The 27396-nt window shown below is 36.5% G+C and overlaps 1 protein-coding gene across 1 annotated transcript; it reads right to left on the bottom strand.

Annotated features, from left to right (window-relative positions):
• Positions 1-578: 578 nt before the first annotated feature.
• Positions 579-25384, bottom strand: LOC112202411 (probable leucine-rich repeat receptor-like serine/threonine-protein kinase At3g14840). The gene is made up of 24 exons (XM_024343421.2): positions 25209-25384; positions 24809-24992; positions 17613-17684; positions 17414-17482; positions 17052-17123; positions 16895-16963; positions 16666-16737; positions 16474-16545; positions 16314-16385; positions 16150-16221; positions 15761-15832; positions 14670-14741; positions 14044-14103; positions 5756-5818; positions 5637-5672; positions 5455-5492; positions 4161-4552; positions 3769-3967; positions 3185-3343; positions 2883-3001; positions 2536-2746; positions 2160-2397; positions 1486-1636; positions 579-1244 (listed from the first exon to the last, which is right to left on the bottom strand). The coding sequence occupies exons 1-24, from the start codon at positions 25309-25311 to the stop codon at positions 876-878; spliced, it is 3036 nt and encodes a 1011-aa protein (XP_024199189.1). The 5' UTR covers positions 25312-25384; the 3' UTR covers positions 579-875.
• Positions 25385-27396: the final 2012 nt, after the last annotated feature.

The raw sequence follows: 27396 nt of genomic DNA on the forward strand, positions 1-27396 counted from the left end.
ATTTCTTTGTGACTGCCTTACCAAAGCCACCTGCTTCATTTGCAATATTGAAATCCTTGACCGCTAGTGACCCCTGCAAGGTAGTACAATTACATACCATTTCAGGTTCATAAGTACCTCTATCGACTGAGTCCTGACTAATTTTCTTTCTTCAACAACGTTTATTGAATTTCACAAACTTTTGTTGGTATATGTCGAAGGCTAGGTGTATAGCTACCTGAATGTATATATTAAATACACGTCTTCCCAGGCTACTATATGTTTTGTCATTTGTAAATATTCCCAGGCTACTATATGCATATGTCATTCTTTTTTCTAAAGCCGAAGACACCTCCCTATGTTGTTCATAGGATGTCTAATCCGCTTTGCATGATTGATGGTAAATAAGGTGCTAAGTGTTTATCGATTGCCCAAGGAATGGAAAGGAGAAATTTGAATAGTAAAGAAATGAGAGCAGTAGAAAAGACATTATTTGTCTCAAGAGTTTATTATTTCTAGATTTCTTCATAACCCTTTAAAAAAACATGACTCTTGAATTTAAATAAAAAACCAACAATCCCCCACAAGATTCAAAACTTCATAAACTCAAAAAATATGAGAAGGTTAAGAGAGAAGGAAATTTAGGCTACTTTTATACCATGCAATATGTGCAGGTGTCTTTCAGACTTGAACCTACATTTAGTATAAAAAAAATTTATCCGAAGGAGATCCCTTGAACTATGTCTTGAACTGGTAAACAGTTCATTCCACACTTTTCAATTACTATGCTGTAGAAGCTGATTATTCCAACTATATATATTTTCAAACAAACCAAAGAGAAAAACTTATAGAAGTAGCAACGGTTGATAGAAGTATAACGATAAAAGGACGCTTTGCTAATCCGGGCGGACTGGGTAGAGGTCTTGAGCAGATGTAGATGAAGCAGTCCACCACCCTTCAATTGACATAGTTCGTCTCTGACTCTCAGGGTCGCCATTGTTTTCTTCAATAATGGATTGAAAATGTTTCCTCATCTCATTGATTTCATTAATTGAAGCGTTTGGATCAAAGACCACCTCCGGAACAGAAGCCTTACCTTCAAGCATGCTCACCACTGAAGACATGGCGGGCCTAACTGCTGAAGAAGCATTAGAACAAAGGAGAGCAATATTGATCGTAGAAATCATCTCTTCTTTGTTGAACTCTGAGCCCAACCTAGGATCCACCAGGTCCAACAAGCTTGCTCTCTCTTTTAGAAGAAGTGCCTAAAAACATGAAAGGGTACACAAGCCAATATGATTTGTTTATCTTCAAATTAATGTCAATGAGAGGCTCATATTGACTACCACCAAGAAAACTAGTGAAACTTTTTAGTGTTGTTCAGAAAAAGTCATGCAGAACTGATATTATAAGAGAAAAGATAATGTGCCAGAGTATGCTTTAATAGAGATAAATGGTATCAACAAAACTCAAGATTAAATAAGGAAGCCAGTAGATTCACGTTACCCAATCTAGAAGATAAAAACATTCTTCCTTTGAGCGGTAAGTTGTATTGCACCTTCCATTGACCATTTCCAATACAAGAATTCCGAAACTATAAACATCTGCTTTATCAGTTAGATAACCCCGCATTGCATATTCAGGTGCCATATAACCACTGCCAAATCATTAAGAATCAGGGTTAAACAACTAGTAAAGATACTTCTATTTGTTTTAGAATGTAGGATGCAAGAGAGATTGTAGATGAAATTGGTGTGTTCTTTCAGGGATTACAAAGTACATAATCTTGAAATACAAAGATTCCTACTTTAATTACAAATAGGAATCTAGAACATTTTCTGCTATTACAACTATAAAAAGTAATCCTAGTTTGACAAGGCACACTAAAAGTTAATATTCTTCAACACTATTCCAAATATCATAGGGTTTGTCTTTTCTTAATTGAATGTTTAAAATGTGATAGGGATGACATGAAAAAGCTGCGTTGGAAGAACAAATCTGCATCTTAAGATTTGTTGAATAGTAAAGAACTAGTTAGTTAAAACTTTTATTCGGATAGAGAAACCTTCCATTTGTCCATTTTTCTTTTTCCTTTCACTTATATGGATTATGGACCCATCCGGGTGAAATGAAGATAGACAGAAAAGCATAGGAAAATAAAGTAAAACATAGGGGCTCACAAAGTTCCAGCAATCCGAGTGCTTATATGGGTATTATCGTCTTCATCAAGCTTGGCCAATCCAAAGTCAGATATCTTTGGGAAAAGATTTTTATCAAGTAGCACATTAGTGGCTTTGATGTCTCTATGAACGATCTTCAACCTTGATTCCTCATGGAGGTAAGCCAAACCTCTGGCTATACCAACACAAATCCTATGCCTTGTTGGCCAGTCCAACTTCACCTGACTTTCTTTTGGGCCTTACATTGATAAAAAGTAGTTTGAAGAAATGAATTCTCTGTTTCTTTCTTTTGAGTATAACTAATATCTTTGCATACCCTCTAGCATGAACCAAAACAAGGTAAATTATATGAAAATTATAAGAAAGAAACACTTACCAAATAGAGCACGTGCGAGATTATTGTTTTCCATGTACTCATAGACAAGCAACAAGTTATTTCCTTCAATACAGCATCCATAAAGCTTGACAAGGTGAGGGTGTTGCAGAGCAGAAATCATGCCTATCTCATTCACAAATTCACGATTTCCTTGCTTCGATTTGGCTGAAAGCTTCTTAACAGCAATTGCAGTGTTGTCTGATAGAAGGCCCTGTATTCAACAAACATACTTAAACTCAACCTCTTCTGTAAACATTAAAGAGGTTGAACAAGAAATATGATGCATTTAAATTAGCTCAAATGCAGTAAATAAATATTATCGGAAAATGATTGGTTATGAAGAATACCCTGTAAACAGGACCAAAACCACCTTCTCCAATCTTGTTTGCTACGTCAAAGTTGTTCGTGGCAGTTTTGACTTGCCTCAAGGTAAATTTGCCAGTCTGCAGGTCCACCCCTTTCAAATCTATGCATGAAGCAAACTTAGATAAGATTCTATTATTGCCCATAACTTCAGAAGATATATGGCATTCTTAATTTTTAATATCTTGAGACTGGTTTAAGGCCTACGACTTTAAAAAGTCAATGAAGCCACAGCAAACAAATTACAAAAAAAAGAAACCAGGATAACAAAAACAACTGGAAATACCTTGTGCCAAAGTATTTGCTGGTCCTATGAAACCTTTCCACCAGAGAATACATAAAATCACCAATATTATGAACACTCCTCCCCCCACAATTCCAACCACTTCACCTGCGGATATACCACTTCCACCTCCTGGCGAGGGTTCTTTCGGGGGTATAAAATCTGCCATAGGAAGAATATTATTATTTTACTCTTGTACGTACATGCATATATTTTTCATGGTGAAAATGGACTTTTTCATCTAATGCTTGAAAGCTACTCCATGTAGTATTTCAATGCGATTAAGACCGCATACCCATTACTGACAATAGCATAAATCAGTTTTATGTGAGAGCCTAAGAGGGTACTTTAATAAAGATGATATCTTAACTCTCGAGTCAAGAAATAAATAGGTAGATGCAATTTTATGGCAATTCAAAGTAAAAGAAACTGAAGAATCCAATCAAAAGCTCAAGACATTGTTATACGAGAGAGCGAAGTAGAGTTTAATGATATAGTAGACTCTTAACACGAACCTTTACATATGAGAAACTCCGCATTCTCTACAAATCATTACTAGAATAAGCTCATAACAGTGCAAAACTTACCAAATGGGTCTACAACAATGCCGGATATAAGAGGACCATAGACTCCTTCAGTAGGGATAACCTGTGTTCCTTTCCCGTTCCAAAAGAAACGAATCTCCAAGGTATGAGTTGTTACAGAAGCAATATAGTTTCTTATGACTAATATACCACTCCCACCTGCTGCATCCGCAATATTAAAATCCTTCTCCACTCGTTTCCCCTGCAATATATATACTACTTTAATTACTTGTCGTTTCATTCTCACAATGAAAATTATATTTCTCTGTCTTGATTTCAATCTATTACACGTCATTACTCTAAATTCATAAACGTAAAACTCATTTTTCAATTGGCCAAAACCTAATCATCATTTGTTGAATATTAAAACCGTGGAAATGTATGTAATTAGATACCTGAATGTAAACATCAAATATACGCCTTCCCAAGCTACGATATGTTTTGTCATTTGTAAACATTATCTCTGCAAAATGGAGCTTCACTGTGTAGTTTCCATTCATCAGGCAAAACCCAAAATAAGTTAGAGAGATGGGTGAAACGCGTGCCGTCATGTACAGTTGAGGATTGCGCATAGAGAGTGTAGATATATTAGACACAATAAAGGTGTCCGGTTCTCTGTCATCATCAGGGTAGTAACCAGTGCTGCTAAACCCCCAATTGCTTTTGCCTTTGTAAAATAATGAAGGACCACCTTGATTGTCATCTGCTTCATATGTTATGGAGGTGGTGATATTTTCAGGAACAGTTATTTCATTTCCACCACAATTTATACGGAGAGAGTGCGACTCTGGAATGAAAGCAAAAAAAGATTTGTAACCATTAAAGAGAACAACTAAAAGGAGTAAACCCCAAAACAAAAGAGTAAAATTCATTATAGCTCCCTAACATTTTTTATTTTATTATTATTTTCTTTTTTAAACAAAAGCATTTAGCCTAAATTTTGTTACCGTAAGTCCCTTTTAATTGAACTTTGTGGCAGTTACACAATTAAGCTTCTTTCGAACTAAGTTAGTGACAATTGCATGCTGAATAACAGAACCCCACCCTAGATCCTAAATCTCCAATCCCATACTAAACCCTACCACACTATAATATTGGATATTAATTAGACCCAAACAGCTCAAAGAAACTCAAAAACCTTAACATAACAAATTAACAATGTATGCATCATTGGAATATCTCTCTCTCGTGCTTCAGACACAAAAAAGAAAAGAAAAGGGAGCTGGCCTCCCTGAAGGAAAGAAAAGGCAAGCACAATTGTTCCTTTCATAGAATGGTAAAGATAAGCCAACGAGTGACTACAAGTCAAGGTTGATGAAATTACTAATTTATCATTCTTTTCCCTTTAAAGGATGTATATATCTCTAAAGTTTTATGATCTTGCAAAAGTAACTCATTAAAAGAAATATATAACTAACCAAAATAGTTCCTATATATTCTTTAATTTTCATTAGTTGAGAACATAATAATGGTTTTTTTTTTCCTGAAAAAAATAATTTCAATTTATTTCGTATCATTCAAACCCTTGAGAGATATCATCTTTCAAATATTTCCTAAGGCTATAAAATTATGTGCTTTTAAATTGTACTTTCACCTAGCATGTCTGGAGGTAGAAAACCTTTTGTCACAAAACAATAATTTTTTTGACACATAAAGGAACTTATGTATGCGGAAACCAAATTAAGTTACCTTTCGAACATGTTGCATTATTCAAACATGAAATAATTCTGCAGATAGAAGGCCGGAAAATGTCAGAAATATAACATCACAACTAAAAATGAAATGTAAATTAAAATAAGAGATACACAGGTGGTTTGGAGTGCCAATTAGACCTATGGTGCATGCTTTCAGAAAATTAATTTGAAACTTACGACTTATTTCCCTTTGACGAGCTTGCAAACAAGTTCCTGTAGACATTAAAAAGGAAAAGTTAAGATTACTCTACAAAACACAAAGAAATTAAATTTTGTGCTACTAAATACATTCTTACATGCCGCCACGGCCAACACAATTGTCGGTCCCACTAATGGTCATGTTGTTGTATGAAAGATCACTGCACATAAAGCATCTGATATGAATTTTTATTTTTAAAGTTTTATTAGAAAATGCATTATGTTCATGCTCCATGTCGCCAAGTAGTTTGATCTGTGCTGAGGCCTGAGGGATGGAGCATCTTGAGGATATAAAACCCCACGGATGTTCCAAGTCTAGCATCTCAATTACTCGGCATATAATATCGTAAGTCTCTTCACTCATAGAAGATTGGTTTTGGGTATAAACATTAACAAATACAGCAACAAAAGAGCTCTATCACAATACGTACTTGAGATTGGCTTCATAAATATTGATCTTTCATTAGTTCTGTTAAAATGCCATATATTCGTTTAAATTGGGATCATATGATCTTTCCTGATCACTGTAAAATAACCATATACATGCTCACAACATATGCACACAATCATAAAAGGGATTAAGGCTTACCTTCAGCAATTACTGGCATGGATTCCATCTTATGCAACTGCAAACACGAACACTGAATATAGCCTTCTGTTACTTACCAACTTGCTTCTCAATGGACAGAACAATATGCAAAACGTCGGTAGTAATCAGGGACCAATTCATCTGTATATATAGGTGACTTAAACCTCAAGAAGCTTCCCATTAAAGCTATCCATATCGGTTTAGGTTTCCTAGTTAGATTCTTAATGTATCACAACTTGTAGCCTTCCTTGTAGACTAAGCAATAGATTACTATCCTTAATGAATTGATACACTATTCATTAAGTCACTAGTATTGATTTACTGTTTGTATCCATGTTAAACTAGGATTGATATTAAGCTAATCATCAATTACTTTATGATGATATGTGTTATGTCCATATTTGATCTTACAATCTCCCCCTTGGACTCACACATATCATGCTCGATGATTTGCACCAGAGAACATCAAAACCTACTTAACTTACTGAAGTGCGCGCCAGATAACAAACTTAAATCGAAAATCCATTCCAACATGGTCAGATCACAGTTACTTATGCAGAGCAAGAAACAGTATACATTTTAACAAAAATGCAGAGTTTCAAAACCACAAACACAAGCTCCTGCAATCCACATATGTCAAACCAGAAGTGATACAATATATGTTAATGTGTATCAACAAGTAAACATATATTAGGTCCTACTTTATGTTTCTAAAACCAAAAACTCAAGCAAATTTACTGAACACTGATGGCTTAAAGATATTGCTTGAACCTTAACATCATGCTTCACATGATTTAAGCCATCTGATAGCAAGTATAACTTTAAACACAAAATCGATAATTTTCAGAACATTCAACAAAAACTGCAGTAATAACCAAAATCTGAAAATACCTCAAAATTTATTAATAATAAAATCTGTCATTACAAACAAGTTGTGATAAACAAAATAAAAGATCACAACTAAAACACAAGAACTCAAAAAACCTTATAATTTTAAATGCTCCAACTGGACTAACTCTCTACTGAACCTAAGCATCTAAATTAGCTAAAATTCCAATGCTTGCTGTATGTTTCTGGAATGCTGCTACTGACAATGCCTTGGTGAAAGGATCTGCTAGCTGTGAATTTGTGTCAATACTCAAAACAGCTATTTCACCATGCTTTACTCTTTCTCTAACACTGTAATACTTTAGATCAATATGCTTGGAATTATTTGACCTTTTACTGTTCTTGCTAAAGAAAACTGCAGCCTCATTGTCACAATAAATTACAAGTGTTCCAGCCACAATGTGACTCAATACTTTGGTCTGCATGAGAAAATTCCTAATCCAAAGTCCTTCACACACAGTTTCATATACTGCAATAAATTCAGCTTGCATAGTAGAAGTTGAAACAAGTGTTTGTTTCATGGTTTTCCAAGCAATAGCACCTCCTGCAAGCAAGAACACATATCCACAAGTGGACTTCTTGGAGTCTGGATAATTCCCTGCAAAATCAGAGTCTGAGAATCCAATGAGTTTCAGATCCTCCACTTGCCTATAAACTAGCATGTGGTTTTTAGTTCTCTGCAAGTATCTCAACACTTTCTTCCCAGCTACCCAATGTTCATGGCCTGGATTAGATTGGAATCTTGACAAAATCCCTACTGCAAAAGACAAATCCGGCCTAGTGCAGACTTGTGCATACATGAGACTTCCTACAAGTCTGGCATAAGGCTTTGACTCCATATTTTCTTTCTCAACATCACTATTGGGACTTTGCTTCTTGGTTAACTTATCTCCTTTGGACATGGGAACTTCTCCAGCTGCACACTTCTCCATACCAAATCTCTTTAAAATTTTGGTAACATAATTCTGTTGAGACAAACCAAGTAGTCTCTGTGCCCTATCTCTTTTAATCTCAATACCTAGTACATAGGATGCTTCTCCTAAGTCTTTCATGTCAAAATTCCTTGATAGAAAACTCTTGGTATCTTTAAGCAATTTAATGTTACTGCTAGCCAAAAGTATATCATCCACATAGAGTACCAGAAAAATAAAATTGTTCCCAACAGTCTTCAAATAAACACACTCATCAACAAGATTTTCTGTAAATCCAAAAGTAGAAATCACAGAATCAAATTTCTTGTACCACTGTCTAGAAGCTTGTTTTAGGCCATAAATTGATTTTCTTAACTTACACACTAAGTTTTCACTTCCAGCTCGCACAAACCCTTCTGGTTGCCTCATATAAATCACTTCATCTAGTTCACCATTCAAGAAAGCTGTTTTAACATCCATCTGGTGCAGCTCCATATCAAAATGAGCCACTAAAGCCATGATTATCCTAAACGAGTCTTTTGTAGAAACTGGAGAAAAAGTCTCAGTAAAATCAATGCCCTCCTTCTGTGTAAAACCCTTGGCAACTAATCTTGCTTTATGTCTCTCTACATTGCCATTTGCATCTCTTTTGGTTTTGAAAACCCATTTACAACCTATAGGCTTCTGGTTGGGGTCAGGTTCAACTAATTCCCAAACTGCATTTTGACTCATGGAATTAATTTCTGCTTCCATTGCTAGCTGCCATTGATGAGATTCACTACTTTCAATGGCCTGATTAAATGTAGTTGGATCATTGTCCTCTGCACAGTCCATTTCAATTTCTGCTTCTTGTAGATAAACAATGTAGTCACTCTCTTCCCCCCCATAAGTTGGTTTTCTTGCTCTCTGTGATCTTCTAGGTTGAGCTACTGGAGGATTTTGAGGTTCAGTTACTTGACCAGTTACGTGGTCAGTTACTTGGTCAGTGACATGGGCAGTGACTTGACCAGGTACAGTTACTTGGGTAGTTACATGGTCAGTGACATGGGCAGTGACTTGACCAGGTACAGTTACTTGGGTAGTTACATGGTCAGTGACATGGGCAGTGACATGGGCAGTGACTTGATCAGGTACAGTTACATGGTCAGTGACTTGGTCAGTTACTCGACCAGGGACAGTTACTTGGTCAGTGACATGGTCAGTCACTTGACCAGTTACTCGACCAGGGACAGTTACTTGGTCAGTGACATAGTCAGTTACGTGACCAGTGACATGATCAGTTACATCTTGTTCTAAAGGCAATGCTACACTTAAATTCTCATCTGACACAATTTCCTCAAAAACTGAGGTTAAATCCTCAAGGTTTGTATTGTGAACTTTTTCACTTAGAAACTTTACTTGATGTGTTTCAAAAATTCTAGGTGAATGATGAGCAGAATATAACTTATAGCCTTTAGATTTATCTGGATAACCTACAAAATAGCAACTAACAGTTTTGGGGTCAAGTTTATTCAAGCTTGGATTATAAATCCTAGCTTCTGCATGACATCCCCAAACATGACAGTGATGAAGACTAGGTTTCCTGCCACACCAAAGCTCAAAAGCAGTATTTTCTATGGCTTTGCTAGGTGTTCTATTGCAAATATAATTTGCAGTTTTTAAAGCCTCACCCCACAGAAATTTAGGCAAACCAGTTGTACACATCATGCATCTAACCATGTTCAAAAGAGTCCTATTCTTTCTCTCTGCAACACCATTCTGTTGTGGATTATAGGGTGTTGTGTATTGAGCTTTAATTCCATTGTCTTGCAAAAACAAGGCAAATGGACCCTTTTGTTGGCCGGATTCAGTGTACTTTCCATAGAACTCTCCCCCTCTATCTGACCTTACTGTTTTGATTTTCTTTTCTAGTTGATTTTCTACCTCAGACTTAAAGATTTGAAAGGCTTTCAATGCTTGTGCCTTTTCTGAAAGTAGATAAATATAACTGTATCTAGAAAAGTCATCAATGAATGTGATAAAATACACATTCCCACAGATAGTTTGATGCCTAAATGGTCCACATATATCAGTGTGTATGAGTTCTAATAAATTTTGGCTTCTATATGCAGTCTTCTTTCCAGTATTAGTTATTTTTCCCTTAAAGCATTCAACACAGTCTGTTAGATCAGAAAAATCAAGTTCATTTAGGATGTTGTTTTTCACCAAAATTTTCAGTCTCTCTTTTGAAACATGGCCGAGTCTTCTATGCCATAAAAATGCAGACTTTTCATTTAGTTTGGTTCTTTTAACACCTATTAAAGTGTTAGTACTGTTTGTGTTATTTTCAACAAGTAAAATTTCTTGTTGAGCCATTGAACAATTTAACTGTAAATAATCATTCATAATAACACCAGAACCAATTTGAACAGAATTTTTAGAAATAAGAATTCCATTACTATCCATAACAAGTCTACAACCAGATTTTACTAAAAGAGAAACCGAAACCAAATTCCTTCTCATGGAAGGTACATAAAAAACATTGTCCAAAACTAACAATTTTCCTAATCCTAAATCGAGCTTTAAGGTTCCAATAGCCTTGACTGCCACTCTCATGCCATTGCCTACACACAGGTTCACTTCATCACTTTTTGGGATTCTCCTCCTTATGAATCCCTGCAAAGAATTAGTAATATGAATAGGTGAGCCTGAATCTATCCACCAAGACTGTGGTTCAACATTTATAAGATTAATTTCTAAAGAAAAAACTGTATTAGAAAAAATCTTACCCTTTTTGGCTAACCAATTTTTATAGCCAGTGCAGTCCTTTTTCATGTGTCCTACTCTTTTGCAAAAGTAGCACTTGAACCTAAATGGCCTATTTTCCTTGGCCACTGCAGCTGTTGAACTCTTAGTTATGGCTTTGATAGGCTTGAGCTTATTTTGGGGCTTTTTCCTTTTAGGCTTCTCAATGAGGTTAATGGTTGTAGCAGGTTCCTTTTCTTCCTTGATCCTAGATTCTTCATCCACACAGATGGATATAAGTTCATCTAGAGTCCAGTTTCCCTTTTGAGAGTTGTAACTGGTCCTAAGATGACTAAAACTGTTAGGCAAGGAATGTAGTGCATAATGCACTACCTGCTCATCCCTAACCCCCATCAAGAGCTCCCTGAGTCTGCCATTTATATTGATCATCTTCATAATATGCTCTCTAACTCCCCCTGAACCCATGTACTTCAAAACATGAAACTCCTTGGTTAGCCTAGCAGCTTCTGCCTTTTCACTTTCTTTAAACTTAGCACCTATGAGTTCCAAAAAATCTGATGCTAGCTCAGGTTCTTCTATACTTCCTCTGACAGTCTTGGACATAGAGGTACGAATGAGGTTCTTAGCCATTCTATTGGATCTATGCCACTTCTTGTAAAGATCAGTTTCCTTCTTAGTGCTCTTTTCAGTTAACTCTTCAGGTTTATCCTCAGTGAAGCAATAGTCTATGTTCTCATGCATTCCCATATAGTTCTCTACAGAATCTAGCCAAGCTCTATAGTTGGTTCCAGTTAGCATCAAGACACTGTTCAAGTTCATGTAAGAGTTACCTAAGGAGCAAAACAAAAATTCGTGTGAGTTCTCAATTTGTAAAGAAAATAACTTTAAGTTTTCTGTGTTTTATTTAGCTTTAAGCAACCAAAACAAGAACATACAGAAAACCTAAACAATCCATACTTGCATTCATATCAGTCCATAACCAAAAATAATGTTAAGCAACACTTTTGAGCAGAAACATAACATCCTGGAGTTCTTTATCAATATACCATGTTCAATGAAAACAAGTTATCCAAAGAAATTTATCCACATCTTTAGACAGAAGAAAAATTTCTAAGTATCCGTATTTATTTTCATCAAGCACGCATATTGCTGTTTTGTATTCTAAAACCATACTTGACCACTTCTTTGGAAGATAAAACTGAAGCATAGTTTTAAAACACAAAACACAATTTCAGTTTTGTTATTCGATCAGTTACTTGATTAGTTACCTGACCAGTTACTTGGTCAGTGACCTGGCCAGTTACATGGTCAGTGACCTGGCCAGTTACATGGTCAGTGACCTGGCCAGTTACATGGTCAGTGACCTGGCCAGTTACATGGTCAGTGACCTGACCAGTTACTTGGTCAGTGACCCGACCAGTTACATGGTCAGTGACCTGACTAGTTGGTCAGTTACCTGATCATCGTTTTCTGCCAACATCAATGAAGAATGCTTTGTGCATCATAATCACTTATGCCAACAGAAAACCACAAAACCCATGAGCTTTTAACTTTATATTCTACCCAGATTCATCCTTGTAAGAAAATTAAGCTCTCGTATCTGTCAATTTTAATAATGTGTAAACAAAATCTGGGAGATTTTTGTTCTTCATGCAATTTTTACACAATCACAGATACAATACCATATCATCAATCAATTCATCATGCATATTCAAGCACAATCAAAATTGTTTCGATTCCAAGAAACCACAGAACAATCAAGAAATTGTAAATTTCATCCGGTCACCATCTACTCTAACCTAACGCACGCCGGGAATGCAACTAGTGTTCTTGAGCACAATCAATAATTCAATTATCATGCTATGAATCGAAATCAATTTCACAGAAAAACCTGTTTTTGCTTTTTCCCCAATTTGCTGCTAAAAATCACAGCGGAAGCGTGAACTTGATATTTAACCAGATGCAGCAATTGACTTAAGTAACTTACCTTGATCAGTTACATGACCAGTTACATGGTCAGTTACCTGATCAGTGACTTGGTCCGTAAAGCAAAAACCCCTTTTTTTTTTTTTTTTTTTTTTTTTTTTTTTTTTTGTGTGTTTGTTTTGCAAAACCCTAAAACGATTTTGATACTTGTGAGCCTATGCTCTGATACCAATTGTAAAATAACCATATACATGCTCACAACATATGCACACAATCATAAAAGGGATTAAGGCTTACCTTCAGCAATTACTGGCATGGATTCCATCTTATGCAACTGCAAACACGAACACTGAATATAGCCTTCTGTTACTTACCAACTTGCTTCTCAATGGACAGAACAATATGCAAAACGTCGGTAGTAATCAGGGACCAATTCATCTGTATATATAGGTGACTTAAACCTCAAGAAGCTTCCCATTAAAGCTATCCATATCGGTTTAGGTTTCCTAGTTAGATTCTTAATGTATCACAACTTGTAGCCTTCCTTGTAGACTAAGCAATAGATTACTATCCTTAATGAATTGATACACTATTCATTAAGTCACTAGTATTGATTTACTGTTTGTATCCATGTTAAACTAGGATTGATATTAAGCTAATCATCAATTACTTTATGATGATATGTGTTATGTCCATATTTGATCTTACAATCACTTCGATCCATACCCTTTATTTTTACATATATATGCATCTCGACTTCAGCATTGCTGATAACCATCTTATGAACATGCTATTTTCCAACTGCCCAGAATTCTGTCCTATATAGCATGACTGGTCTAAGTACGTCTAACAATATATTTCAAAATGTCTTCGGAGGATATATATATATATATATATATATATATATATATATATATATATATAGGAAGTCTTGAACTGTAGGAATCATAAAACTTTGGGAATTTTTTAGGATGCTCTCAAAACTAAGGAGCTAGTACTATCTATATATATATATATATATATATATATATATATATATATATATATAGGAAGTCTTGAACTGTAGGAATCATAAAACTTTGGGAATTTTTTAGGATGCTCTCAAAACTAAGGAGCTAGTACTATCTAAGAATGCTATCATAGATTGAATACCAGTAATCACCAGCAAAATAAAGGTACACAGTTAATGCTATGTTGATGGTATAATTGCAAACCAAGCTCCAAAGTTCTACTTCACACCATAATGGATGTACCATGCTTCATGTAATAGATAACGTAGTTTTCCTTATCAATTAGCTAAATTTTAAAATTTGGGAGAAAGCCTTACATGCTGCTTCCTTTCAGCGATTCGGGCACTGGTCCATTCAGCAAGTTTCCAGTTAAGAATCTATACATATTAAATCCAAAAACAAATGAGTGAAAAATGCAGTGTTCATTATATAAAATTGGCTTATGTTTGATCAGTTCTAAGCGCCTTGGATCATACTTTTATCTGAAAAATCACATACAAGAGATAATTTATATTTTTCGCGGAATGTCCAAGGGATATATATTCACAGAAATAAATTACAACAATTTGTACATAAACTAACAAAGGTCTGCAATAAATTTTAAACTATTCCATTGCTTTTGATTAAAATGAACAAATTCCAAAATGATCATAGAAAGATTAATAGGTTAGTAATTGAGCCTGGGCTTCCACAATAAAGTGCCCTGGCCAGGCCTGGTTTGTAAAGTTTCTTTGAGATCGATTCCACAGTTACCTTGAGAAATTATTGTTTTTTGTTATGACCATGTTCTAACAGTTATTGCAGTTTAGGAATACACCAGCTGTGAGTCATTAATCATTATAGTCCCCAAGAAAATTGATAATTTGAGCTTGTTGAACCACTGAAAGCTATTTGTCTGAATGTTGGTGTAAGAGAGTCAAAATCTGTTGTTTGAATTGCTTACATGTACTCCGAATTATCTTTATAAACAATGGGGATAGGAATTTTCCCAGTAAGCTTGTTAAAGCTGAGGTCTCTGCAAACAAAACAATACCAAAAGCATGTGACAGTAGGATCAAAATCCCAGAAATGATTAAGAATCATATATATTGTACTAATCGGCCATTGTAAAGAATAATTTGAAGCATCTGTCCTGAAATTGTTGCAGTAAAAGTACAGAGTACAGACTATATAAAGCAGTTCTATATTTGTTAATGAGATATGAATTAAGCACCTCATTAATTGATAATTGATATGCGTTATGGAATGAGATACACAACAAACATGTGCATAATAGTAGGATCATATGTTGTTTAGAAATGATCATCAGTCAGAAATTAAGTAAAAAAGTGCAAAATTGGCAGCATACCAACACCCGGTGGATAAGGATGGAACACAAGGATGCTAAAGTTGCCGACCGATTGAAGGAAAATGGTAGCAGTGAAGGTAATTAAACTTAAAGTACAAGAGACTTTATCAAAATGTTCTAACTTGTAGATTTAGGGTGTTCAGAGGAACTGAAGGTGGCAGTTTGAAGTAGGTTTTGCTCTAGCTCTTCCTCTCCCTTTTTCCCTCTTACATTTCTATTTCTTGTAACAGTTTAAATTGTTTTCTTATGATCTTATCTAATTGAATCCTCCGATCGATGATAAAATATGGACAGAGTAAGGCAAATGTCCAATAAAATCCTGAGTCTGCTAAATATAAGCTCAGTGTACGCCTGAACGCGCATGATTACATTGATTAAAGATTAAAAAACGGACATGTGACTTTTGATCACTACATAAAACACTCTCAATTTATTTCACTGGAAGAGACTCATAGTTCTCTATGTTTCTACCACCTAGACTACGTACTTTGTATTATTGGACTTCAGTAGATATTATCAGAACAATACTTACGGCCTTACGGGACACAGGCATCTACGAACCACCTCTAACATTTTCTAAAAGTCATGCAATTATGCCAAAATGATTTTTTTAATATAATAACATCTAGAAAGCAAATTATTTATCTGAACACAGGAGACACAAGACGAAAAACATTTATACTAACAATTTGTCCAACTCTGTCAGTTTCGCAAGATACGTAGGTAGCTCTCCAGTCAGATTGCAATTCCTCAACATCCTGTAACGTAAACATTAAAACTTTGATCTTCCAAAGACTTTTGGTACAGCAAGATATATATATTTTTTATTTGTCAAACACACGGTGTCCTCAAAAGCTTCCTAGGCCCAGAGACTAATCCGTGCTCAGGGGATCTTGTCAGAACGCTCCCTCCCCCCTGGCCACCAAGAATATATTGGGATTTGACTCCAATAAGCGTCGACGGGATTCGAACCCGGGTGTGGGGGTTCCACACCTGGAGGCTCTTACCAACTCTACCACCTATGGTGGTTTGGTACAGCAAGATATACATATGTATAATTAGAGCATTAACTCACAGTGCTTTCAGTTTTGTCATATTATCAAGTGGAGGAAAAGGTGCTTCAGGTCCATCCAAGTCAGTAATTCTCCTGCAAGTTAAAATCGACCATGAATAGCAGTTACATAATTCCAAATCTGTTCTGAATTTATAAATAGCTATTAACTCAAATGCTATACTAACAGGTTAGTTAATTCCTTCAAAAGAGAGATGTTGGATGGAATTGGCCCAGTCAAACCACTAGCCTGAATTACTCTGTTTCAACAAGTTATAATTTAAGTCAGTGTTATAAAATGTCCAGAATCAGCTATAAGCAAAGATAACACACGTATAAGACACCAACAGTTTTCTAAGATTTTTCCAGTTCTGAATGAAATCAGGTATCTTCCCAGAAAAGTGACTGTCACCAACCCGACTGCAATGATGGTAGGAAAAAGAAAATTGTTACCAATTAATCTGAGACTGCAATTTATACGGACTAAGTTGGATGCTAAGGAAACATAATAAGAAAGAAAGAAATGATAAAAAAGCTTACAAGTCCGTTAATGTGGTAAGCCTTGCAAATGTTTCGGGCAACTTCCCAGTAAAATTGTTCGAGGCAAGAAACCTAAAAGAGAAAATAAAAGGGAGATAATAATTCCTTAAACAAAGATCAAACAGATCGCTGATTTACTGGCGATAATAGCCTCTGAATACAACTCAGAGAATCAAATAAACCAATTATTTATTATCTGGGGAAATTTCCAATAGGCCAGATGTCATACATTTTGTCTATGCTGGTTAAATTCCCAAGCTCCAGAGGAAGTCCTGTAAAATAATTGGAAGTGATGTCCCTACACACAAAACAAAAAAGATATCAATTCTGTTAAGCAACTTCATATATTAAGCAAGGGAAAAAGGAAAGAAAGAGGAGTCACTCACAAACTTTGCAGGGTGCTAATGTTTCCGAGCTCAATGGGGATAGAACCTGTTAAACGGTTTCCCGCAAGGGAACTGCAACAATACTCATAGTTGTAATCATTTTTATAAGGAGAATGATTCCATAACACTAATTGGCCGTAAATATGAAATGAAACAAAACCATATGTAGGATTCAATATTTATGATTCAAATGACTCGTCAACACCAAAGGGCCATCAATTAATCAATAAAGCTGTCTTAGATTCTTCATTTGTGGAAGAAATTTGATATGATGATGTGAACATGAGATGAATATTAATTGCACGCTCGTGCGCGCGCGCACACACACTCACATATGTATACAGAGAGAGAAAAGTTAGTACATGTTAACCAGTGGCAGGGAGCCCCATTCTCGAGGGATGGTACCACTCAGATAGTTGCGGGAGAGGTCACTAAAGAAGAAAATAAGAAAGAAAAATGAGTCGTGGTTGTAGATACTAGAAATTTGGAACAAAACATACAATATGACAAAAAGTGCTCTTTTGCTTGCTTTGCACGACTCAAACATGGAGGGGTGCTTACATCATTTGTAGATAGGGGAGCCTCGCCAACTCTGGTGGGAGTGTTCCTACCAAATCCTGAGCTTTCAGAGATCTGCGCTTCATCAGAAAATAACAATTACACCTGTTATATATCCTGCCTAAATTGCAAAAACAGCCTCACAGTACTGAGACTATGAAAGCAGGTCAAATGTTATCGAGTTAAAGAAATTGCTTTCTTTTTCTTCTTTTATTGAAGGCCAACGAACAAAACCCAACTCGAACAGGCAGTGGCCACTGGCCAGTTCTTATAGGCATACTGACAAGCAGGTGGAGTGCATGTTTCACACGTACATTGTTCTAATGGAATGATCATTGCCTATCAACCCAATACAGCTATCATGTAGAAAATATGCAGCTAAACTATTTTTGGCTTTCTCTCTGGTTTGAACTCTGAAGCCATTCAAAATCCACTTTACATCTAAACCCAACCTACAACTGTCTTGGGCCTTCCCGCAAGAACGGCTGGTATTATTATTTTTTTGAATAAAGTTATAAATAGTCCATATGGTTTGATGATCAATATTAACCTTGTAGTTTCAAAATGTTTAATTTTACTTTTGTGATTTGCGAAGTTAATCAAAGTTGGTCCAAAAACTAATTTTGACAAAATCTTCTCATGTGTAAGGATAAGTTTATCATTTAAATCAAAAAATAAAACCAAAGAAAATTAATTTAAAAATTTTATGGAATGACTACCCTCCCAAGAAATTTTTTTCAGGAAGAAAAAACCCTAAACTCCAAGGTGCTACACGCGCACCCACTTTGGTCTAGTTTTCAGCCGAGGTCCTTTCGTCCGGTGGCTTTCTGCTTCGGTGGGGCTTGCCTCGTCGTCGTTGTGAGGCTGCCGGACGGGCGATGATGGTCTAGGGGTGCACTGTGGTTCATGGATCTGCAGTGGCTCGAAGTTTTCATCTGATCGAGCCTTGCTTGGGTCGAAGCTTCTATGTGGCTGGGGAAATTATGGATCTGATTCAAGGGACGATGCGGGCTGGTGTTCTAGCAACGGCGGCAGCGCAGCGGCATCACGGGATGCAGCCGATGCTCTAGGGGCACAGGGATCTTTTCTTTTTGGATCGAGTCTGGTGTCGTTCGGGTTATTTGTTGTCCTCGCGGTGGTGGTGCTGTGGTGTGGCAGTGGTCCTTGAATTGGGCGGCGACGGTATGGTGTAGGTATGGCAGTGGTTGGCTTGCGGTGTGCGGCGTCCTCAACACGGGAAGACGGAAGCGCAACAGGGCTGGGTCAGATTGGGCCTCGGGCTCTGCTCTTCTTTGGGCCATTAGATAGCTATTGTTTATTTTCTAGTTTCATTTAGGCCTTTTTTGAGGCAGTCTAGTGGATTTATTTCCTACCTAGTTTTAGTATTTGGTCTTGGTCTTTGTCAGTTTAATTCTCAGTGCTAGTTGTACACCAATTGAGGTCTCTAGGCAACTAGATTTACTGGTTTATGAGTTAGGTTAGGAGGACCGGGCCTTCTAGCGCCTCCGGCGTAGTACCAAAGGGGGATCCCGCTATGTCTACGATGTATTCAATGTCAAATGAGAGACCTAGTTTTATGTACCACTGTGGGTACTAACACATCTTCTTGTCTGTCTAGATGGCAGCGGAAGAGTATGTAAGGGCCATTCTAGCTTTTCATCAATATATTGGCTTTGCCTTCTTTCAAAAAATAAATTTATGGATGAGATTACCAAAAAAAAAAAAAATGGTGAGTCTGTTTTTTTTTAGTTTCATTTTTTAGATGCTATTTAATTTAATTTCCGTTACTTTTTTAATTTGAAATGACAAATGTATCCTTGCCATGAGGGAGTTTTTGTTAAAAATAGCATTTGGACTGAATTTGATTTATTTTGCAAACCACAAGGGTAGAATTAAATATTTTTAAACCATAAGGTTAATTTTGAGCATCACTCTAAACCACAAGGACTATTTGTAACTTTTATCCTTTTTATATATATATCTTTTTGGAAAGGTGTGTCATTTATCAATTAAGACATTTTCTTTTATCACATAACTTTTTTTTTTTGAATGAATGAATGCATACCAATATATTAATGGGAGCTTCTATTCATACCTCTAAATTTAGCATTTGGACCTCCCCACTTAATAAACCTCCAACTTACTTTTACCAATAACCATTTTGCTATCTACACCTCTCTAATCTTCCTATAATGCCCATCGTCCAATAAAATCAATAAAACCCCCCTTTTTTTTAGATTCTATTCATACTTTCAAAAATCATTAGTTGGACCTCCTTTAGTTTTTGAAGATTTGGAATTGTAGCAAATTTTTTTTTTTTGGAAGTTCATCCTCCATATACGAGTTACAGAGGTGCTAGCACTTTTTCAATGAATTGTCAACTCTTGGTTAGCGTAGGCAACAATACCATGTTTGCTCATCATCTCGTACAAATATGTTTTCCAAGTATTATTTTCATTGCATTTAGGTGTCATTGTCCCTAAACTGATTCAATAGCAACTTGAAATGAACATGGTTATTTTGTTTTAGATATGTATGGGATAGTGGAGGAAATTACAATAATCAAGCATAAGTCTAGTGCATTATATATAGATTTATATCATAGGGTTGAATTTTTCATCATATCGATCTATAGAATAGTTTCACATAAAATTGCTCTGACTGATGATGTACGGGAAGATCTTGTGGACAACTACCCATTGCTGCGTTTATCATATAAACGTGCTGGAGTACTGCTTTTTGTTGCCGCTCGTTCACATGTTTGTTTGCATTCAGAATGAGTAAGGCTTCATCAACTGAGGTGTCTTTGTATTTCCCATGTTCTCTCCTTTTATTTTTTATTTTTTTATAGCACAGTGATAGATCTTGTAAATTGTCAGCTATCTGAGTAAGGAAGTCTATCACTTTACGAGGACAAAGTCAAATTCTGAAAATTTTGATTACAACGTTAAATAACTTTTGGCGATATATATTTTAGTGTTTACATTAGAAGAGAAAGTTTTCCCCAAGTTGAAGAGTATTACTGTTCGTAGAGATAAGAAGAGATTTTTTTTCTTTCCTTATTTATGTCTTTATTGGTAATTTGACATAAGTTGACAAAGTCAACTATTATTTGGAAAAAGAGAGAGGTCCAAATACCAATATTGGAGGTATGAATAGAAGCTCCCTATATTAATCTCAAATCAAAATGGTCATTACATACCCAGCCGCTGTCATTAACTTGACAGACAAGAGCTTGTAGAGGTACCACGGCAATATGTAGGTATAGACCACTCATTATACATCCATTGCTCAGTTAATATAAGCAAGCCTTGCCTATAAGCTATGACAGCAAATAGGCAAAGTAAAAAATGATACTCATTAAGAACTAACAAGCATAGGTCCCCTAGAAAAGTAGGGAATTTTTAGAAGAAAAACAGTAAAAACTAAAATAAATACCACAAACCAGTAGCCCAAAGTTTGCCCTACCCCGAACCCAACAATAAACAGCCTAACCAATAGCAAGCTTTGCCGTACTATGCAAAGTCGCTGACAACAAGCACGATAGCCCCGCTACCGCCACGAGGAACACCACCCCGACCACTCGACGCCATCACCTAAGCCCTCGGCGAAACCGTGCAAGAGAGGACTCGACACAAAAACGGACACAGATCCCTAGTGCACCAAGCCACCACCTGAAACTCACGCTGCCGACGCCACTACCACTGTCAATTCTCTAATCACTACTTCCATCACTACCATACCGCCACCAACTCACATGCCTCAGTGCAGCATCAAGCCAAAATCCGGCGCTAATGTTGTCAACCTCCAAGCCAGAAAACAAACTGAACAGCCACACGCTAGGCCTTAGAAACCTGTTCGGTAGCAGCACCAACATCGAGTGACCAAGGCTGACATAGATGTTGGGCCACCACTGGACGAGTGCCGCTTGATTTCGTCGGAAGACGCACTAAGGTTCTTGGGAGAAAAATAGTGAGGCAGGGAAGACGCCTACTTTTTATTATTATTTTTATATATAACTAGTTTTAAAAAATTAAATTTGATAGTTTTTCTTTTTGGGGAAATTACTAGTCCCCCCTGTACTTTTTGAGATTCGACAGTTCAGTCCCTGCTATTCCAATTTTAACAGATAACTCCTCACACATTCAAATTTCACACAATTGGGTCCAAAATGACCATTTTACCCCTCACTTCCTTATATATATATATATATATATATATATATATATATAATATACACACACACACACACATATACATATATCTACATATACATACATACATACATACACACATACATACATATACATATACATATATACACACACACATACACTTTATACACACACACACACACACATATGTATAAAATTATACATATATTTATATATCTACACACACATATATATATATATATATACACACACACACACACACACACACACACATACACATTAGATATGTATGTATACATACATATACATATATCTAATGTGTATGTATATATCTATATATATATGTATATGTACACACACATATATACATATAAATATATATAAAAAGATAGAGAAGAATAAAAATATACACACACACATATACATATACATACATACATACATACATACACACACACAGATATATATTTATATAAAGAGAGAGAGAGAAGAATAAAATACATACACACACACACACACACACATATATATATACATACATATAAAAAAGAGAGAGAGAGAGAGAGAGAGAGAGAGAGAGAGAGAGAGAGAGAGAGAAGAATAAAAATAAAATAAAAAAAATAAGTGAGGGGTAAAATGGTCATTTTGGACCAAATTGTGTGAAATTTGAATGTTTTGGGGAGTTATCTGTTAAAATTGGAATAGCAGAGACTGAACTGTCGAATCCCAAAAAGTACAGGGGGACCAGTAATTTTCCTTTTTTTTTTTTTTTTTTTTTATCACATGACTACTTACTTAAAAAAAATAAAATTATGAGTCGTACTTGGGATCTTCCATTTATAAAACGAAGGCTGAAGTTTGTTTGTTTGTTTTTTTTTTTTTTCATATAACAATTAAAAATATACAATAACTGGTTTGTGAATCAAACTTAGGACCTCCCACTCTTACGGCCACCAGCCAATCCTATTTTTGCACACTTCTTTTAAATGGCTCTCATTTTTTAGAACCCTAGCGGCCCCTCCATTGGCATTGAGCACAATGAGCACAACCTAGGCTGTTCTCAATCCCTCTCCTTCGCCCAAAACGATCGAGCAAGTCGCCCTTTTTATGGCGTATCATTGAAGGCCTTGTAGATTCGGATTTCTTTGTTTGTCAATTGAAGCATGCAGATATGGTCATAGGGATCCAAGATACTGGTTTTGGAATGGCAGACAGAGGCGCACCACAGAGGCGACTAGGTTTTGTCTGATGTGATGTCATGGGCTCTGGCTGGGGATGTGGTATTGGTGTTGTTTGGGGCTTCCTTCATGCTTTGATCTTGGGCTGTAGATTGGCCTAGTCTTTTGTGGAGGTGCTGCTTAGTGGTTTTGGGTGCAGTGGTGATGCTGCTTGGTGGCCTACTGAACGATGTCATTAGTTTTTGGGCTCTATTTCCGGGTTAGCCTTTGATCAGGTCATCACAATCATGGGTTGTAGTTTCGAGTCAGATTGTGCTCGACATGGTGGTGGGTTTACAGCTTCGTTGGTTGCAATTTTAGGTGTTGGCGGGAGTGGCGGATTGGATACTAGGAGATCTCTCTTGGTTTGGGTTTCATTCATTTCAGGTTATGGTGATTCAGTGTGGGATGTGCACTTTGGGCCCGAACATTTTCGGTTCCGTATATGGGATCCAAGGGTCATTGAGATTCAGGATTCTAAGCATATATGCACAAATAAATTAGGGTTACTCCTTGGCTTTGTTGGCTTTAACCCTAATAATGTCAGGTTACTAGTTGATTGAGCTTATTTTTAATACTAAAATTCTCTAGGTCTAGTTTAGAATAGTGTAGGTGATGGCTCAATATTGACGTAGCTTGCTAAAGGTGAGACATTGTGTAATGTTGCTTACATCTTCATTTTAATGGATAAACAGTTTAACACCCGGCCACTTCCTTAAAAAAAAAAAAAACTTCCCACTTCTGCTACTTACAACAAGAGACTAAAGTTTTAGATCAAATGACAGTGAGCACCAATAAGGTAGGAAGGGTGTGGAGAGAAATGTTTTAATTAATTAGACTGTCTTTTTTTAATTGTTCCCATCTAGTAATTTTTATTGATCAGATGAAAAAAATGACTACAATAAGTTCTTTTATTTAATTAATGACTCATAAAAAAGTTTTCCTAACCTGTAACAAGTTTGTATTATTAACCAAGTGGTTAGGGAGGGGTTGGAAATTGGATTAGGACTATACTAAATCAGATGTTCAATCTCCCTCCAATATATATATATATATATATATATATATATATATATATGGATCCCTTTTTTTGTTCATTTTAAGGGATCTCTTGTGGGACTCACTTTTCAATCGCATTTCGGCATCTCAACCGTTCAATTTTTAGGTCATAATATATATATATATATATATATATATATATATCACAATGAATGAACCGAATCTGTCAAACTTGAACCGTTCATGTTTATAATTGTAAATCGCTGTTATGAATGTCTTAATGATTATCAATTTGACTGAAAATTTGCAGAGATGATCTACTCATATAGACCTAAAAATTGACTGGTAGAGATGTGGATATGCGATCGAAAAGTGAGTCTATCAAAGGATTCCTTAAAATAATAATAAAAAAAAAAGATCCCTCACTAGAAGGGTCATGTGTGTGTACGTATGCACACTCATGTAAATATCATGTATGCATTATTGGCAACAGGACCCTCGCGAATAATCGAATACGATGAAGATGACTCGGAAACTAAAAGTCTTCAAGCTGAGTCTTAGGCTCTTAGCCTTCCAGCGTTCACGTCTATAAAAGTCTAAAGCAATTCAAATATGTAAACCCAGGTGCATGCAGGTAGATCATTCAAATAGCTAGTCTATAGTCTGAAACAATTCAAATATATAATCCCAGGGGTAGGTAGACAATCCAAATAGTTTAAACAATTTGCTAATTAAAGAGAATAGTCAAGTACTCAACAGTAACTGTACGGACATAGGCAGAGAGAGAGAGAGAGAGAGTTTTACACACATGCTTGTAACATGGCAGATCTGATCATCGCCAGCGGTACTGCAATTGCCGCAGGTGACGTTGTTCGTAACTGCGCTGTCTGGTGAGGTAGTATTAATCCATCTAGATGCTTCGCTGCTACAAGGATCTGCAATGAAATTCCGGTCCTTCCCCAATATATTTCCAATGATCTTTAAAGCTTGTACTGCGTACATATACATATATTGTTAAAATGGCATAAGTTGGTTATTAATAAACACCATCGTGACAAATAATATATACATATTTCATAGATATATATATATGATCGACTGGAGTACAGAAACCTAAACTAGATCAAACTATATATCATATGAAAATCTCTCTCTCTCTCTCTCATATATATATATATATATATATATATATATGTCATAGATATTACCTTCATCTTCTGATAATCGAGTAGCTCCGAAAGCAAAGCTTGCATAGATAACCAGCAAGATAGAATGAACAAGAAGCCTAGGGAAGAAGAATGTGTAATTCATATTTTGGCTGGCTCAAGTGTATATGGCCAAAACGTTTTACAATTGAAGGAATCGATCTCTAATGCCCGGCCAGGATGAGATAAAATGCTGAGTTATATAACTTGAACTGATAAGTCTATATGAAAGAAGTAATGGGTTAAAATCAGGAAGACTTAGAATGAGGTCGGCTGACCAAAGTCAATTCTAGAGTTCCTGTGTAACTTGTGAAGCAAGATTGAATAAACAAACAACGCGTACCCCACAACAATTATGGGCTACAGCCAGCCACAGACTTAAAAAGAGACGTGCAAAATTGAGTGAGCTGGTGAGTCGCATTGTTCACATCTATTGTTCTATAGTCCAAGTCCAGTTCAAAGTTCCACAGTCTGCACAGGTCACTCCACACTTCTATAGTCCAAGTCCAGGTCCAAGTGCAAATATAGGTCAGTCCATACTCCATCGCACAGGTGTCCTGTATCCTGTAGGGCACATCTCCCACGCATTTTCCAAAAAGAAAGAAAGTGTGGATGTGTAATATTACTTTTTATATATATCTATACTATTATTAAGAGAAGAATTTTTGTTAGTCAAAACTGAAAATTTTGACAGATTTAACTCTGAAAGATTAATTTTTTTTTAAAAAATAAATTAAATTATAAGGATAAATAGAACAATTATAAAATAAATTTTTATTAAGAAAATTAAAAAGAAATGATTCCACAACCCTACTTTTCTCTCCGTAACAACTACCATTTTTTTTTTTTTAGAATAATAGTCAACCACTTTATTGATAATAAAAATAAGAAATATTACAACTTATAGATGTAGAACTACATCAAAATATAAAATAACAAGAATAAAATTAGATGCAACAAGACATCGAAAATAAAACCTAGCTAGCAAGGAGATGAAGGGATGCAATTAAACATTTGATGAAGCACCGGACATAATCCGGCTTATGTAAAACAGTACCAATAGTATGGTCGACCATACTTCCACGCAAATATATACGTTGAATAAAGGGTAACCTTCTATTAAGGTAACCGGCGGTAGTGTGACCGATCTTGCCTACTCCATGTAAAAAAATATGTCGAATAGAGAGCAATCTTCTACCGAAGTAGCCAAGAGATCTAAGACCCATAAAAAATCTCCTGGATCCCATATGCGAACCCTAACAGCACTGGACTCATACACTAATTGCAAAGCCCAAAGAGGGAAGGCCCAACCAAAACTTGAGCAATCTAACAAAGAATAGGCCCAAGCCCACAAAAACTTCTTCTCGGCACCCAAACTGTCCCTGACTTTGACTCCGACAGTTGCTCCATCGCCTTTGGACGGAGAAAGATCATCTCAGCCCCCCCAACACGACGCCATCTGCCACCAATGTCATTGACCGAAAAGTAGAACCCGCCTAGACGCCAATCACGGCTTCTCTCACAGTCTGCTGCCAGAGCAACCCCTCGATTTGGGTCGCAGCGAAACCAAGCTATTCCAGACAAACGCAGCTCCATCGCACCGAGAAAAGGGTTGAATCACAGTTCCTCACAAACCCCTCACTTATCCACCCCGCCACCAACCCAAAATCGCACGCCGATGATTTCAAGCGCGCTCGGATTGGTCGAAGACTCCGGACTCTCGGTGCTGACCTGATCTAAGAACGCAGCGTAGCATCTGCGTCTCTCCATTGAATAGAGGCACCGTTAGAGAGGATCTGAGAAGAAGAAATTGCCACAGGCCAAGATGTAAACCCAAGCCTGATACAGAGCAACAGAAGCCGTGCGCGAAATAGCCGACACCGAAAATGATACCGGAATATTTCTCCATTGAGGATGGGGACATATACGGAGAGGCCGAAGGCGGCGCTCTCCCAACCCTAGCAGAGCAAGCCCTCTAGGTATTTTCATAGTATATTTGGAAATTTTTAATGTTTAAGATTGAGCGGTGGCCCAAGTCTTTGTTAACGCTGGTCCGTTGGGCGGACCGCTACTTGCAATATTCTCAGAGCTTCCGCTATCTGTGAAGTGAAATACAAAGCGGCGCCAGAGGGAGACCGCGTAAGTAGTGAATGAGTAATTAATGAGTAGAGAGGAGAGAACCTTTTATAGG

Source organism: Rosa chinensis, chromosome 5 (genome assembly GCF_002994745.2).
Source record: "Rosa chinensis cultivar Old Blush chromosome 5, RchiOBHm-V2, whole genome shotgun sequence".
Lineage (NCBI taxonomy): Eukaryota > Viridiplantae > Streptophyta > Magnoliopsida > Rosales > Rosaceae > Rosa > Rosa chinensis.

Bases quoted from the DNA above. Each gene is read 5' to 3' on its own strand.
- LOC112202411 (XM_024343421.2), bottom strand. From the start codon at position 25,311: ATGAATTACACATTCTTCTTCCCTAGGCTTCTTGTTCATTCTATCTTG. The intron at 16,222-16,313 runs GTTAGTATAGCA...TTTAACTTGCAG, and splicing joins TTGAAGGAATTAACTAACCT to GAGAATTACTGACTTGGATG. The intron at 4,553-5,454 runs GTAACTTAATTT...CTTTCATTCCAG, and splicing joins TAATGCAACATGTTCGAAAG to AGTCGCACTCTCTCCGTATA.